The following is a 17,996-nucleotide window of genomic DNA, read 5'->3' as shown; positions in this document are numbered from 1 at the left end:
TACAATGTGGAAGGATAGCTGTCAAATAATGAGCTATTGCCTACAGTGTGGAATGATAGCTGCCAAATAATGGGCTATTGCCTATAGTGTGGAAGGATAGCTGCCAAATAATGGGCTATTGCCTACAGTGTGCAAGGATAGCTGCCAAATAATGAGATATTGCCTACAGTGTGAGAGGATAACTGCCAAATAATGAGCTGTTGCCTACAGTGTGAAAGGATAGCTGTCAAATAATGAGCTATTGCCTACAGTGTGAAAGGATAGCTGTCAAATAATGGGCTATTACCTACAGTGTGGAAGGATAGCTGTGAAATAATGGGCTATTGCCTACAGTGTGGAAGGATAGCTGCCAAATAATGGGCTATTGCCTACACTGTGGAAGGATAGCTGCCAAATAATGAGCTATTACCTACACTGTGGAAGGATAGCTGTCAAATAATGGGTTATTGCCTACAGTGTGCAAGAATAGCTGCCCAATAATGGGCTAATACCTACAGCTGCCAAATAATGGGGTATTCCTTACAATGATGGATTGCTGCTAAATAGTGGGCTTAGTGTGAAAGGATAGCTGCCAAATAATGGGCTGTTACCTACAGTGTGAAAGAATTGTTGTGAAATAGTGGGGTATTCCTTACAGTGGTTAAGGATTGTTGCAAAATAGTTATACTCCAACTGGTTTATTTGGAAGCACTAGCTTTTGGAGCACTGCTCCTTCTTCAGGTAGCTGTGGGACAGGATCATAAGACACAATTTATAGCAAAAAGATTACAGTGTCATGCAATTGAAATTATATATTGAACAAACCTGAATTACGGTTAAGACTTAAATCTTTTAGACTAAGCTGCAGGTTTTGGTTCATTGATATGTAAATCCCAGAACTACTATTAAGTCGCATTCTCAAGATGGCTTAAGGTTTTATTTTTAAAAAGTGAATCTCTGCTCAGACAATGCATTAAAGGTGTGAGGTTAAACTCTGCCTGTATCCCAGTCTTGAGTCAGACTGGTTCTATTTGCGAAGTAGGAATTTATAAAATATTACATGGATTGACTTGCTGGCAAGTTGTGCCTTTTTGAGCCAAATAGAATGTATCTGCAAATATAATTCTGTAAAAGCAAATTCACCCCATAGACTTGAGTGCATGCATTAGAGAGAGAGAGAGAGTGTGTGTGTGTGTGTGTTTGTGTGAGAGAGAGAGAGAGTGAGTGAGAGAGAGAGTGTGCTTGCGTGTGATGAAGGACTTATGCTCGAAACATTGATTCTCCAGCTCCTCTGATGCTGCCTGACCGGTTGTGCTTTGCCAGTACCACACTCTCGACTATAACCTGGTGTTGTGTGATTTTTAACTTAGTGTGTAAGGATTGCTGCAAAATAGTGCACTTTTACTTTCACTGTGAAAGGATTGATGACAAATACCGAAGAATCTTGATTATCCAGCATTCAATTATCCGAATATCGGATTATCCGGCAAGATTGCATGGTCCCAATGCTTGGCTAAACTATGTTATGCAGTATTCGATTATCCAGAATTTGATTAACCGAACGAAATACTCCCTGTCCGTGTCTTCGGATAATCAAGTTCTTCTATACTGGGATATTGTTTATAGTGTGAAATAATTGATGGTAAACAGTGAGCTTTTAGTGACAGTGGGGAGGGCCCACATGCCAAATGGTGGACTGTTAACTAAAGTTACAATGAGGAAATGTTGAATGCCAAATGTTGATCTGTTAGTTAGAGTAATCAAGTCAAATAGTGAGCTGTTAGTTACATGTGGACCATTGGAACAGGATTAGGCTGTTCAGTTCGTTGGGCCAACCCTGCCATTCTAGATCGTGGCTGATTATCTCTGCAATGCCATTTTCCCACATTGTTTCCCAATCCCTAATGTGATTTGTCTTCAGAAACCAATCTGTTTCTGTCTTGAACCTGCTCAATGACTGATCCTCCACAGGCCTCAACAAGTACACAATGTTTGAAAAATCACTGCCCACTGAGTGAGGAAATTTCTCTTCCCCATAGTCTTGAATAGCCGATCCCTTATCCTGAGATTATGTCCCCAGATTCTAGAGTGTGGAAAAACATGCTATCTATATCCACCCTGACATACACTGTTAAAATTTAATAAATTTCAATGAGATCATAAGTTTATAACTTAAAATTTCATAAATTTCCCTGAGATCAACTATTACTCTGGACAATACAGAATCAGAATCCTCAAATAAAAACAGAAAGTGCTAGAGAAACTCAGCAGGTCTCACAGCATCTGTGGAGTGAGAAACAGAGTTGATGTTTCAAGTCCATAATGACTTTTATTCTTCAGATCTAGACCTTTTCCAAATGAAGAATAGTTCTCTCAAAACTTTAACTTTCTTTTTCTTTCAATGGATGCTGCCTGGCAAGCTGAGTTTTTCAAGTACTCTGTTTTAATTTCAGAACTTCGGTATGGTAAAATTACAACATTTAAAAGGCATCTGGATGGATACATGAATAAGAAGGATTTAAAGGGCTATGGATCAAATGCTGGCCAATAAGACCAAAAGACACAGGAGCAGAAATTAGGCTATTCAGCCCATCGAGTCTTCTCTGCCATTCAATCATGCCTGATAAGTTTCTCAAACCCATTCTCCCTGTAACCTTTTATCCCCTTAGCAATCAAGAACCTATCTATCTCCGTCTTAAGTGTACTCAATGACCTGGCCTCCACAACATTCTCTGCCAAGGAATTCTATAGATTCACTACTCTCTGGCTGAAGAAGATTCTCCTCATCTCCATTCTGAAGGGTCATTCCTTTACTCTATGGCTGTGTCTTCGGGTCCTAATCTGTCCTGCTCATGGAAACATCTTCCCAAAGTCCACTCTGTACTGACCATTCATTTTCTGTAAGTTTCAATTAGATTCCCTCATCCTTCTAAATGCTATCGCGTATAGACTTTGACTCCTCAAATGTTCCTCAATGTTAACCTTTTAATTCCTGGGATCATTCTCATGAACCTCCTCTGGATTCTCTTCAGGGCCGGTACATCCTTCCTGAGATATGGGACCCAAAATTGCTCACAATATTGTAAATATGGTCTGATCACATGGGACTAGATTAATTTAGGATATCTGGTCAGCATGGATGAGTTGAACCGAAGGGTCTGTTACTTTGCTGTACAGCTGTATGACTCTACTTGCAATATTTTGCTTTTAAGTCAGTGTTGCAATATAGAAAACAAATGGAGGATTTTTCAGCATCCAGTTCAGAGGGTAGGCACAGCCTCAATTTAGCATCTCTATCCACGTGTCAATACTGTTAAGGTCATTTGTCAAGCAGCTGCAACAGGTAACTGCAGCTGCCCAAAATCAAGAAGATGGGAATAATATCTGCTTGGAAACCTCAGGCTCCTAGCTTATTGCTGCAAAGTAGTCTGTCTTTGTAAAGAAACAACGTGCAAGGAATCTTTTTAGATAAATTGATTTATCTCAGGTTCTAACCATCTTAGACATGACAGTGACAAGACTTACCCATAAGTATGTAAGTTAGCTTGCTGAGCTGGAAGGTTTGTTTTAAGATGTTTCGTCATCATGACTAGGTAACATCATCAGTGAGAGTCGGTGAAGCACTGATGTACCACCTCTCTCTTTATAGATTTTGGTTTCTTAAGATGGGTGATGTCATTTCCAGTTCTTTTTTCAAGGGAAGGTAGATGGGACCTAAGTCAATGTGTTTATTGATGGAGTTCTGGTTAGAGTGCTATGCCTCAAAGAATTCTCATGCGTGTCTTTGTTTCGCCTGTCCTAGGATGTGTGTGTTGTCCCAGTCAAAGTGGTGTCCTTCTTTGTATGTATGGAAACTAGTGATAGTGGGTTGTGTCTTTGGCATCTTTCTGGTACCCATCATGGCTTAGCAATTAACATTCAATTTTGCTCACAGTGTCACTGTTTGGCACTCAGATCGTCTGCACAGTCACCAGTAGCTCTCCAGTCCTATTAACTTGATGCCTATCATAGGGAAAAATTTTCGAATCTGTTATTTTAACTAAACATTTAGAAAAGAAATGGCAAACTTGGGAGGTGTCAACATGAATTTGTGAGAGCGCAATTGTATTTGACAAAGTCAGAGCTTTTTCAAGATGTCCAATAGTGAAGGTAGTGTATTTAGATTTTCAGAAGGCTTTTGATCAGGGTTGCTTGCAGGAAGTTATTGAATTAAGATGTGGAGGTGCTGGTGTTCGACTGGGATATACAAAGTTAAAAATCACACAACACCAGGTTATAGTCCAACAGGTTTATTTGGATTTGTGATTTTGAGTGTTTTCAAATTAAATTAGAATGCATGGTATTGGGAGAATATATTTGTGTTGATTGAGAATTGGTAAGTAGACATAAAGCAAAATGTTGGAATCAATGCAGAGAGTAGTAATAAACGGATCATTCTCTGATGGTGGGCTGTTATTAGTGGGGTACCACAAAGTCCAAAGTGGTTCATCCACAACTGAACAGAATAGTTATGAATGATTTAGATTTGGGGACAGAATGTATTGTTGCGACATTTGCTGACATCACCAAACTGGGTGAGAGTGCAGGTTGTAAGGAAGGTACAGTGAGGCATCAAAAAACTCAGATGGGCTAAGTGAATGGGCTTGAATGTGGCAGCTGGAATAAAACATAGAACAGGACAGCACAGTACAGGCCCTTCAACCCACAATGTTGTGCTGACCATTGATCCTCATGTAAGGTAAACCTAATGTATGAACCCTCAAATGTCTGTGACCATATGCATGTCCAGCAGTCTCTTAAATATCCCCAATGACCTCGCTTCCACAACTGCTGCTGGCAACGCATTCCATGCTCCCACAACTCTCTGCGTAAAGAACCCGCCTCTAACATCCCCTCTATACTTTCCGCCAAACAGTTTAAAACTATGACCCCTTGTGTTAACAATTTCTGCCCTGGGAAAAAGTCTCTGGCTATCAACTCTATCTATGCCTCTCGTTATCTTGTACACCTCAATTAGGTCCCCTCTCTTCCTTTTTTCCAATGAAAAAAATCCAAGCTCAGTCAACCTCTCTTCGTAAGATAAACCCTCCATTCCAGGCAGCATCCTGGTAAACCTCCTCTGAACCCTCTCCAAAGCATCCACATCTTTCCTATAATAGGGCGACCAGAACTAGACACAGTATTCCAAGTGCGGTCTAACCAAAGTTTTACAGAGCTGCAACAATCCTTACGGCTCTTAAACTCAATCCCCTGTTAATGAAAGCCAAAACACCATATGCTTTCTTAACAACCCTGTCCACTTGGGTGGCCATTTTAAGGGATCTATGTACCTGCACACCAAGATCCTGCTGTTCCTCCACACTGCCAAGAATCCTGTCTTTAATCCTGTACTCAGCTTTCAAGTTTGACCTTCCAAAATGCATCACTTCGCCTTTATCCAGGTTGAATTCCATCTGCCACCTCTCAGCTCATCTCTGCATCCTGTCAATGTCACGCTGCAGCCTACAACAGCCCTCTATACTCTCAACGACACCTCCAACCTTTGTGTCGTCTGCAAACTTGCTAACCCATCCTTCAATCCCCTCATCCAAGTCATGAATAAAAATTACAAAGAGTAGAGGCCCAAGAACAGAGCTCTGTGGAACACCACTCACCACTGACTTCCAGGCAAGATACTTTCCTTCCACTACCACTCGCTGTCTTCTGGCGACCAGCCAATTCTGTATCCAGACAGCTAAATTTCCCTGTATCCCATTCCTCCTGACCTTCTGAACGAGCCTATCATGGGGAACCTTATTAAATTCCTTGCTGAAGTCCATATACACCACATCCACCGCTCGACCCTCATCAACTTGTCTCATAACATCCTCTAAGAATTCAATAAGATTTGTGAGGCATGACCTGCCCCTCTCAAAGCCGTGCTGACTGCATTTAATCAAGGAATGCAATGTAAAACATGAAGTTTTCATTTTGTTAGATAAAAAAATAGAATATTACTTAAAGATGAAGAGATTGAGATATCTGAAAGAATTGGGGTGTCCTTATCCATGGATCACTACAAGCTAGCTTGCAGGTGCAGCAAGCAATTGGACAGGCAAGTAATGTTAGAAGTTATCTAGAGAGAGTTTGGGTAAGGCTCTGTCTCCTGATACCCCCAGAAGATTCACAATGTGCATGTTGAGTGATGCTCTGCTGGTTTGGAAAAATAATTGCTCTGTCCAATTAAGAGTGAATGGGTTGGAATGACATTGCATGAGGGGTGCAACATTGTGCATGTTTGTATATGTATACGTGGAGTGTCAGCAGATACACTCTCCGACTACAGGAAAATAGATCTCTTGCTACAGTTTTATAGAGCTTTGGTTATGTCCAGTTTTTGCCTCCTTATCTAAGGAAAGATACCTTTACCATAGAGAGAGGTTCACTCGATAATTCCATGGGATTGACTTATCAGGAGATATTGAGAAACCCGTAATAAAAGCAAAGTACTGACAATGCTGGAGATCTGAAAAAAGAAACAGAAACTGTGGGAGAAACTTGGCCAGACCCGGCTTTTATTTGAACAGTGCCTGCCTGGTTGCTCATAGCTTTTTGTGATTCATGTACAAAGGTACCCAGATTGTCTCAATACCGCTGCATTATTTAGGCTCCTGATTTAAATAATCTTGTTTGCTGTATTTCCCTACCCCTCTGCCACTTGAAACAAGTTCTTTCATTTAGTTCGAGCAAAACAGTTATCGATTTTGAGTATATCGATCAGTTCTCCTCTGTCCTGGGAGGAACAATCCCAGCTTCACCAATTTCCCAATAATTGTCATTCTCTTATCAATAATGACATTCTCAGAACCCTCTTTTGCCGTCTAGTAAATAGCCTTTTGAAGTTCTATTGGGTACAGGCAGCAATATTATTGGCCTAACAAGTGATGGTGGACAAGGGACCTCCAGAAAATTGAATATTAAATTTGGACGAGTGCATTACTATTACATGTTTCTTGTCTGTCCACTTTTGTATCTTGGGACATTGGAGTGTAGTCAGTGTTGCTGTGTTAAAATCGGCAGATAATTGAAGGGCAGCAAATGTACATAAAGTAGCAAGATGAATGATTAGCTCACCTCTTGCTCATGACTTTTACTGAGGGGCCACTATTGGCCAAGACTATGAAGGAAGTCGCATAAGGTAGTGCTCACATGCTATTTCATGTCCATCTGACTGGATAGATGGGTCCTTGTTTTAATGTTTCATACAGAAGTTAATACTTTTGATAATACAGCAGTCTGTCCTCGAATGTTGGCTGATGCAAGTAATTGAAAGTCATAAAATAGGAATCAGCCATGATCTGATGGAATGGTGCGATAGACTCTGTTATTGCTATGTTAATTGAATCATTGAGATATACAGGTGCAAGATATTGATTATGTACTTTGAACATACAAAGACATGCTTCTGGCCTTGAGCAATATATATTCTGAATGTACCCTAGTTATGTAAGGCAACGGACCTTTTTTACTTTTTTTGGAGGCTCCTTCTTAATTTTGGTTGAACTTGAGCCCCAGGCTACTAATCTTTGGCCACCTGGTCTGTGTATGTGGGGGAGGTATTGTAGCCAAATCAAAGGACCTCCTCACAGGTCTACTCCTGGGCCTTGCCAATGTGACCATCAGCAGATCCAAGCAGCAGGCCATGGAGGCATTAATTAGAACCAACTTCTTGGAGGCAGAACATACATTTAAGTTCTTCCCCGACACGTGGGCACTGCAGAAGCTGGCATGTATTTTAGTCAATATTGACATTTTGGTTTTATTTTATTTTGATTTTTGTTACAGTGCCCTTTAAGACGCTGCCATTTGTTAATTTTATTATTTTGGTTCAGTTTAAACTCATTTCAAAAGAGGGTAGAGAGTGAGTGTTCTCAGTATCTGAGGACATCTTGGTTAGTGTATTTGGCTGTGAACTGAAAGGTTGATCATTCACCAGCATCCAGGGGTGGAAGGTGTAGCTGTCTGAATATTTCATCTGCTTACCAGCAGCCAGTTAGCTAAGTGGTTAGAGCTTGGTGGTAACAATGCGAAGGTAGTTGTTTGATGCCTCTGCTGGCCATCAAACCTATTCCCAAAGCAAGATTTATCAGGAGTATAAAGCGAGCTTTCTGGGACATGAGGTGCTGATTCAGGAAGAGGCAGACATTTGTGTTGCATTCTGTAAATAAATCTAATATTGAGTAAAAGGTTGGCATCTGGCCTCCTAGTTTAATGACCGGATTCAAAATGGATTAACAGGCTATAGGCATGTTCCTCCTTCTGTGTTTCTATCATGTACTCAAATCCAGGAGAGAAATTTCTACTCGCAGTCTTCTGAATTTGAGGCAAAGACATTGCTATTGAACTGATCTGAAGTGGTGTTCCACACTAGAATGGACTGATTCTGAACAGACAGTAAGCATTTTAATGAATAAAATGACTTAGTTTCCTCTGTGTGTGCTCCTTTAACATTTTAAATTCCACTTGATGTGAAAACGTTAATTAAAAGTGATAGGTCCTGTGACCCAGTAATGAGGTAATTCCTCTCTTGGCTGTCAGCATTCCTCTCTTGGCTGTCAGCATAGCCGCTGGGTCATAGCTATATTATTCATGATTGGTTGCCAATGAATCAGCCTTGGAAAGAGCACATGCTGGTTAGTGATGCTGTCCATGGCTGCACTACCAAGTCACAGACGAACGGTGAGCACCCTGGGAAGGGACTTGGGGGGGATGTAGCCCAGTTTCATTTTGCACCTTCAGAAAAGGATGAGAACCATTAAGTTAAGGCCATAGGTAGGGAGCAACAAATTTGAAGATTGGACTGTTCATTCTGGCTTCTGTCTTGCACTTATACACAATCTGTGACAAGTGCTAAATTTGAAATGAGCCAACTTGACCAAGTTGATAGTTTCTAATACATGATTACTGTGTGCCGTGTTGGTCACCAATTGCAATAATTTCTAGTGAACTCCACAAACTTTAGCTAGCTGAATTGCCCCTTGTCAGTTTTTTTAATACCAGTCTGTTCCCCTTGCAGATAAGGATTACGATAATGCCATTAAGTATTATACACTGGCCATCGAGCTGAACTCGGAGAATGCTATTTATTATGGGAACCGCAGCTTGGCATACTTACGGACTGAATGTTATGGGTACGCCTTGTCAGATGCCACCAAGGCAGTGGAGCTGGATAAGAAATACATTAAAGGATACTACAGGAGGGCGACAGCCAACATGGCATTGGGCAAGTTTAAGGCAGCGCTCAAAGACTACGATACGGTGAGTGGGAATCTACTGACTTCGCTCTTTTAAAGAAAATGGTGGAGGCCATTTAGCCCCATAAATCTATCCTGTTGTTGCAAAAGGTTGCCTGATCTGTGATCTAATTCCATGCAGTTACCTTTGCTCCAGATCATGCAATACCTTTTGGAATTAATCCAGTGTCAACTGGAGTGTTGTATGGGTATTTTTTCAAGTCAACTGTGCAAATAACAATCAGACTCCCTTGGTCTTGTGATTTAGACGCAAATTTTAAAAATCAGAAATGTTAAACGGATGAAAGACTGACATTTTTAGAGTGGCTCTCATGACCAGGAGGCATTTAAAAGTATTTTATAGCTAATAATGTTTTTCTGAAATCACTGTTGCCATGTGGAAGCCAGCTTACGCACAGCAAGATCGTAACAAAGACCAATATGAAAATGAAAAGGTGACCTGCTCTTGTGGTGTAGGCAGAGGGATAAGTACTAGCCAGATCCCCAGGAAGAGTTTTCCTGTTCTCCAAAATAGTGCTGTTGGAATTTTGCACCCACCTGAAGGGCAGACAGAATCTTGTTTCAACCTCGACCAAAAGATAGCATCTTTGGCAGTGCAGCACACCATCAGTATGGCATTGGGTGTATTGTACATATTTTGTTCATGCCCTGGTTGAACTCTGAACTTTGTGACTCAGAGATGAGTGTGCTACAAGTTGAGTCACGATTAACAGGGGCTTGGCTGTAGGGTGTGAAAGCTGGAAACAGTCAGCAAGTCAGATAGAATTGGTTGACTTGTCAACACATGGGACTTGAGGGATTTCAAGTGTGCAAAGAAAGAACCTGGGTAAACAGAATAGGAACAGTAAAACAGAATGGAATCAGAGTTAGGATCCAGATCCTTTTAGTCATTTTCATGGCATGTTGGAGCAGATTTGAGAGGCTGCCTGGCCTACTCCTGCTCCTATGTCCCTAACACAGCTGACTAAATAAACTAGTTTCATTGGAACATGCTGCATTCTTCCATGTTTTACTTTGACTCTGTTTTATTTCCCACCTCCGCCCAGTAATAAAGTGAGTGATAACTGGCGCTGCAGGGGAGGTCCCACTATCCACTGGCATGTTTTTTGCAGAGCATTTATTCCTTAGAGCTCAGTGGCAGGAATCCTGATTGGAATTCACTTTGCCAATTCAAGGCCATGGAAACCAATGTTGTTGTCTTTACTGCAATCCCAGTCAAGATGGGCTCATATCAACGCAAGCGGTTGAACAAGCCTCAAAGCTTCTGTTTTGCAGCTAATCAGCAACGACTTGTATTTGCACAGTATCATTGACATAGTACCAGGTGCCACGATGTTTTACAGTGGTGCTATCAAGCGCAATCTGACTCAAGAAAAGATACTTGGGCATGTGACCAAACTTCAGGTCAAAGAGGCAGTGCCTTAAAGACCCTAGGTTGGAGAGACAAAGGTGTGGAGAGAAAGTTCTAAAGCTTAGAGCAGAGGCAGTCTCCACTGCTGGAGCAATTAAAATCGAGGTGCTCAAGTGCAGACATCTTAGTGATTATAGGACTAGATAAGATATTAGAGATTGGTGGATAAGGCCATGGAAGACTTTGGAAAACCGGGTAGGAATATAAAAGTTGCTGGATCAAGAACCTGTGTTGGTTGGCAAAATCATTGCAAAACCCCAGTGATTTATTTCAAATTGCTCACCCCCCCTACCATTAGGCTTCTAAGCATCAGTACTTTCCACTGTTTAGAAGTGCTTGGACACAACTCTTGGAGTGAAAACTCTGCAGTCTGACTATACTCACAAAATTGTAAAAGACAGTGTGCTAACAGAATTAGTCATACAGCATGGAAACTGTCCCTTCGGCCCAGCTCATTCGTGTCGACCAGGTTTCCTAAACTGAACTCATCCCATTAATATTGAACTATGATGATCTGTGATGTTCTCCCCCTCTCACTTCCCCACCGCCTTCGAGTCAGTCCACTCTTCTTCCTGAAGAAGGGCTTATGCCCGAAACGTCGATTCTCCTGTTCCCTGGATGCTGCCTGACCTGCTGTGCTTTTCCAGCAACACATTTCCAGCTCTGATCTCCAGCATCTGCAGACCTCACTTTCTCCACTCTTCTTACAGTCAATGTTCCCAAAATGTCTTTATTCATTCGGGATCACTGGTTAGGCCAGCATCTATTGCCCATCCCTCAAAAGCTCTGCAATGTTTATGGTTTCACTGAATTTATTTCGTACTGTCTGTTACAGATTTAAAATAGAAAACTACTTAAGTTTTTTTAAATCGTGGCCATTTGAGACAAAACTCCGTGGATTTTGTACGGGCTCTGTGTGTCCAGGCGGTTAGATTATAAATTTCTAAACTTCACAGGAGGGAGGATTTATACCTTCACGCAGATTTTATTGAAGAGTGGGTATTAGCCAGTTTGGTATAGTGGATGGCAGTACATTCACCTCTAAATCAGAAGGTGAGAGTTTCAGCCTCATTTGGGACTGGAGCATTAGTCATGACTAGTGGAGTACTTGGGGTGTCCTGCATTTTCAGATGTCCACTTTCAACTGAGCGGTTACATCAGAGCCATGTACTTAAAAGACCCTGTGGTTTGTTGTTTTCATACGTTTACAGCATTAGGATGTCCCTGGCTAGGCCCAGCATTTATTGCCACCCCTAATTGCTGAAGAGAGCAGTTGAGTCAACCACATTGCTGTAGGTCTGGAGTCACATGTAGGCCAGACCAGCTAAGGGTGGCATTTTTCTTCCCTAAAGGACATTAGTGAACCAGATGGGTTTTTCTGACAATCAGCAATGGATTCATGGTCCCCATTAGACTCTTAATTCCAGATTTTTATTGAATTCAAATTCCACCATCTGCTATGGCACGTCCCCAGACCATTACCTGAGTCTCTGGATTAATAGTCAAGCCGTAATACCGCTGGATCATTACATCCCTTTGTTTTGCCACATAGAGCAGAGATGATTACCAGGATCCTCTCCAACTTTTATGAAAAGTGACCAGTTTTACCTTTAAGTAGCACCAGTACTGTTTGTGGGACCTGGCTGTGTGCATGCATTTTCCTGTATGCATGACAGCATTTCATATGCAATTCATTAGCTGGAGACTACTTTGGGCTATCCTGCAGATGTGTTTGGTAATATGTTAATGTGCATTTCTTCCTCCTTGTTATTTATCTGTTGTGATTGTGAGCCTTGTGTTTATTTTGTTATTAATTCAGTTTGTCATTTTCTCTTTTCCTAAATATATTAACATGTTAGGGTCTATAAAACTGTTTGGTTATTGATTCAGTGCAGATATTTCAACATGGGGGTCATCATAATGGGGTTTGGCTTTTGTCTGCCTCCACCTTACAGACCTGGCTAATAAGAACTAGGAGCAGGACTGAGCAATTCAGCCCTGGTTCCGCCATTTGATATGATTGTGGCTGATCTCATCTTGGCCTCAACTCCACTTTCTTGCCTACTCTACATTACCCCTCAACCCATTAAAAATTAAAAATCTGTCTATATTCCCCTTAACCTTACGCATTGTCCCAGCATCCACTGTAATCTTGGGGAGTGAATTCCACAGATTCATGACCCTTTGAGAGAAATAATTTATCCCCATTTCTGTTATAAAGCTGCTAGCCCTGAGCCTAAAACTATGACCTCTTGTTCTACGTTGCGCCACATGAGGAAACATCCTTTCTATGTCCACCTTGTCAATCACCTTTAGCATCTCATACACCTCAATTAGATCTCCTGTCGTTCTTCTAAACTTCAGAGAGTAAAGGCCTAAACTGCTCAGTCTCCTCTCTTTATTAGACAACTCCCTGTTTGGAATCGATCTAATGAACATGCTCTGAACTGCCTCCAATATAGCTAAATCCCTCCTCAAAGCACTGCAAGTATGATCTCCTTGACATCTTGTTCAGTTGCAGTAACTTTGTTACATTTATACTCTTTTCCTTTAGCAATAAATGCCAAAATTCCATTTGCCTTCATTACTTGCAGTACCTGCATGCTAGTTTACTGCAAAGCACTCTGAAGTTCCCTGGTTAGTCATGCAGTTCCGTAAACAACTGAATCTTTACAGGGCCCTGACCAGTTAAAGAGGAGAGGTTTAAAAAAGATGTGTGGAACTTGAAGCTATGAACACAAGCAACGTGGTGGGAGGGAAGCGTTTTGTAGGATGGCTTGCATTTGGTATTTGGAAGTGCAGTGAGTTCATAGTATTCAAACAAGATGTCATCCCGCTCATCCACACAAACACCTCTGCTCCGAACTGAGGGAAGCCTTGCACTCAGGCAGTCCTGTTATTGCACTGTAAGTTTATTAAAAAGCAAACCGATGTTAAGTTTAGATGTTCTTGTTTTTGACTGACTCCTGATGTTGGTCCTTTGTACCAGTTTGATTCACATATTGAGTGTGTCACTCTCCAGCAGATTCCCGAAGCGCTGGCAGTGTTTGTTTTTAAACTGTTGCTGCAGTGCATGGTTTGGAGCATGCACTGAACTGTCATGATATTTAAAGTGGAACTAGAAGGGTGATGAATCTTCAGTAAAAGCTTAATAGAAAATCATTCTGTGTTCAGTCAGTTGTTATAAATACAGGTTGGGTGTATTTGTAACTTATTTTAGCAGCAGGCTTTTTGATCTCACCCTACCCCACAACATTGCTGCTCGCTCGCGGTCATCTTCACAGCCTTCGTTTGAAGGTGGGTTTCATGCTAACGCTTTGTTTTCTTGTCCGTGTTTGCGCACTTGTTGGCCTTGTAATTTTGCTATCCACTGAGTGTCTAAGGCTCCTATGTGCTTGTGGTTAAAGATTTTTCTGTGCATTTCCAAGAGTTAAGACAGTTTCCAATCTGAAATTTAATTGTTTCAGGACAGTCTGAGTGAACCCTTTTTAATGTCTTGTTAAATTCACATGGAAAGTTCAGTCCAGATGCCACAAAGGCATGATTGCTAAATATATTTGAAGTGTGTGTAAAGTAAAATGATAAATATATGCCATTTTTGTAGTGTATCCATTTGAACTGAGGGAACACCGAGCAACTGAATTGCAGCTTGCATCCTAGCAAACTGAGGTTGAAGAGAGCTAGGTGTTATGAGTGGCTATCTGTTGGTTATTGATCTGATGCCTTGGTAGGAGCCAGTTCCATTGGTTTCAGAGTTGCGCACACAGTGGATCATGTACTGTGCTGCGCGTGATTTTTCAAATGAGCTTTGGCATGAAATTGGCCTGTTGACAATGCTCAGATGTGAGTGAGCCAGACAACCTTTGATCTGTGAATGATGGCTTTGCATTAGGTTGTTCTTCATAAAGTTGGCCTGAAATCAATTCAAACAAAATGAAAATCCTGGTGGTAGGTTTAGCTGTAATGTCTTGGCGATAAAGTCAGTTTCTTCATCACTGGACTTCCCCTCTGTTCCTGCAACTAAGAGTCAAAAATGTAAAATGACCATAATCCTGCCAGACTATGGGGCTCCTCACATTCCCGAGTGATGACTGGTGGTTAAACTGAGGGTCACCATACCTCAGGCGAGGGGAGAGGGTAAGAAGGAGAGTTCTTCATTATAATTCCAGCTTGTGCAGGAATTGAACCCACACCATTGGCGTTACTCTGCATTGCACACCAGCCATCCAGCCAACTGAACTAACTGACTCCCATGCAATTAAGTGACAATTGGATCAATAGATTTGAGAGGGAAGGGAGAGCGGAATATTGTAACTTTAGAAGGAGCAGGCTTGATGGGCAGAATGGCCTTTTCCCACTTCAGACTTTGCTTTGAACTTTTGGTGAAATGGCATAACCTGTTTTTTTTTCAGGAAATGAATCCCTTTATTAGATTTGCATTCGGTTATAACCTTTGTCTCTTTCTGCTCTGTTGCAGGTCGTTAAGGTGAAGCCAAACGATAAAGATGCTAAAATGAAATACCAAGAATGTAACAAAATTGTCAAACAGAAAGCGTTTGAACGTGCAATAGCAAACGATGAACTGAAGAGATCAGTAGTGGACTCTTTAGACATAGAGAGTATGAGTAAGTATTTTAGACCGTCTGTTTTAAGAATGGAGACTTCATGTTTCACACTGAACCTATGTTTGGATCAAGCTCCGACTGCATTTTCTGTTTTATTAGAACTACTTCACCCAGAAAGGGGCTGTTTGACCTATTGTGCCCCTGTCTGCCCATCAAAAGAGCTGTCTAATTTGACCCAGTTCCTTTTTGAAAGTTCCTGTTGGATCTGCTTTCACCATCCCTTCAGGCAGTGCTGTTTGGCTCAGAGCACCTTTTTTTAATGTAAAAAGTTCTCATTTCACCACAGGTTTTTTTGGCACATTTCCTGATGATGCTGAGTCTTGCTGGTGTGCAGGTTCCAGGATACCTCCAGTACGCCCTTGAGTTATTATTACTCTTTCTTCTGTTTTGAAGTTAAGTGCTGCTCAGAGATTTGCCCACAGAAAGCATCGTGTGAACTTTGGCTGATTTTTTTTTTCGTCCTGCCTTTCCTGAGACCATTTGCCCCTTCCCATTCTGCAGCTGTGCTCAGCTCAGCTGCATTAGTTCAGGGCAAGGCTTGGACCTCAGATTTTGCAATCTGCATGTCTCAATGGTGAATATCCATGGAGACATTCCAGGGGTCTGTGAAGTAGTGAAATAGTATGTGAATGAGTGGTGGACTTGATAGGGGCCGTGCGAGACTCTTATGTGTGTCCCGAAGAGTGGACTGGCTGCCTAACCTCTGAAGGGGCCATGTATGTGAAAGTGCTGACTAGCACGCAAATAGCCCAAGAGGTCCAAAGTTATCAGAGCTGCAGGAGGTTGCTCGGAGAGGAAAGTTTTTAAGATGTTCAAGTTTTGGGTGGCATGGTGGCACAGTGGTTAGCACTGCTGCCTCACAGTGCCAGGGACCCAGGTTCAATTCCCGCCTCAGGCGACTGTCTGTGTGGTGTTTGCACATTCTCCCCGTGTCTGCATGGGTTTGCTCTGGGTGCTCCGGTTTCCTCTCACAGTCCAAAGATGTGCAGGTTAGGTGAATTGGCTATGCTATAGTGCCCGTAGTTTAGGTGAAGGGGTAAATGTAGGGGTAGGGGTATGGGTGGGTTGTGTTTCGTTGGTCAGTGTGGACTTGTTGGGCTGAAGGGCCTGTTTCCACACTGTAAGTAATCTAATCTAATCTACTAAAGCTCAAAGCAAGGACACAAAAATACAAGCTTGTCCTGAAAGAAACAATATTGTGTTATATAATTGATGTAGGTCAGGGTCCATGATTACAAATTCATCCGAAAAGTCTCTGCGTTGGTCGTCCGGGAGCAGCTAATGGTCCCCCTCCTGATGCAGAGAGTGACGTGATCTGACAGGCAGCATTTTCAGTGGCTTCCTCCCAATTCGGGAAATCCAGGGTTTCATCTTCAGTTTGTGTTTGTTGCTGTCAGGTGGCTGGGTGACATGAGTATGTTCTGGCTGGGTGAGTGCTTGTTCCAGTTAGTGCCTTTTGGTTTTGCAACGAGGAAATCAGCTGGTGTTCCAGTTCTTTTTTGCTACCCGCTGCTTTTTGTTTAAACCTGTGGGTGCCCAAACCTTTAGGCGGTTCTTGTGGTCCAGTTTTCCTTGCTGCTAGTGTTGTTGTGAAGATCGGCCATGAATGAGAGACGATAAAGTGTACTCAGCATCCAAGGAACCAGCATGACATTTCCACCTTCAGAGAAGCAAACAAGTGGTAATAGTGACAGGGATGCAAATTCCTATCTAAATTCAGTGCAAAAGACTAACTTTTCTTTCTTAGTGGATGGGAGCTTGGATTGGCAAATTAAGACCTCACTGTTGTAGTGTTTGAGGTGTCTCCTATTTTGTGTTCTCATTTCCATGAACTTTTTGCTGCTCTCCCTCATCTTTCATCTCTCAGCTGGTGCCCCTGAAAGCTGTTGTGAGTTGTTGACTTGATATCACAAGTTGTTATGATGCTTGTGGCTTTAACTCGTCTAAAAATAAATAGGTTTTGTTCCCAGAGTAACCTTCAAAGTTGGGACAAGAAAGCTTCTGCCCAGCCAGGGGGCTGAATATATACAGACCACTTTTTAAGTGCGGTTTGAAGGATAACTGCCAGAATAAATTCCCCTTTCCCCCTTAGAAATAGCATTTGCAATGTTTGAGATAAAAGCATTCTCTTTCGTGTTGCTGAATAGATGATGTGCAGTACAATCTGCTTTCTCCCTTCCACCCTCAAAAGGTTTTTAAACATTTATTCATGAAAGGAATCAGGATGTCTCTAGCAAAACCAGTGTTTATTAACTGTTCCTGATTGCCCCTTTGATAAGATGGTGGTGATCCAACTTCTTGAACGTGTCAGACTTGCTGGGCCATTTCAGAATGCAGTTAAAAGTCAACTGGGTAAGGGTAGCAAGTTCCTCCTGGGCATGGATTTTTAAAACAATCTGGTAACTGTGGTTTCGTGGTCACCATGACTTTTTATTGCTGATTTAAAAGATTGACTCAATTTAAATGACCCAACTACATGGTGAGGTTTGAACTTGGATCTCTGAATTACAAATCTATTAACATGACTGTTATGCTATTGTGCCGTTATGTCAGTCTCCTAGGATAGGGGTAACTGAAGATGGCTTGTGGCAATAGGCTCTTATTTGTTTACAATGTGATGGACGCTTGATTCTTTTCCAAGGTCTCATCTCTCTCACTGCCGCTTCTGCTAATCCTTTGCCTCTACTG

The 17,996-nt window shown here is 41.8% G+C and overlaps 1 protein-coding gene across 1 annotated transcript in view; it reads left to right on the top strand.

Moving 5' to 3' along the window:
* Window positions 1-17,996, top strand: part of ppp5c (protein phosphatase 5, catalytic subunit) — a 46,267-nt gene that overhangs the window by 504 nt on the left and 27,767 nt on the right. The window contains exons 2-3 of the mRNA XM_043680841.2: window positions 9,035-9,276; window positions 15,161-15,308. Coding sequence (XP_043536776.1) covers window positions 9,035-9,276; window positions 15,161-15,308 — 390 coding nt within the window. The remainder of the gene's footprint in view (window positions 1-9,034; window positions 9,277-15,160; window positions 15,309-17,996) is intronic.

The sequence above is a fragment of the Chiloscyllium plagiosum genome, unplaced genomic scaffold (genome assembly GCF_037043375.1).
Source record: "Chiloscyllium plagiosum isolate Xiang-an unplaced genomic scaffold, Cpla_swu_hap1 HiC_scaffold_47, whole genome shotgun sequence".
Classification (NCBI taxonomy): Eukaryota; Metazoa; Chordata; class Chondrichthyes; order Orectolobiformes; family Hemiscylliidae; genus Chiloscyllium; species Chiloscyllium plagiosum.
The sequence above is the reverse complement of the archived record's forward strand: the minus strand, read 5'-3'. Positions and strand labels throughout refer to the sequence as shown.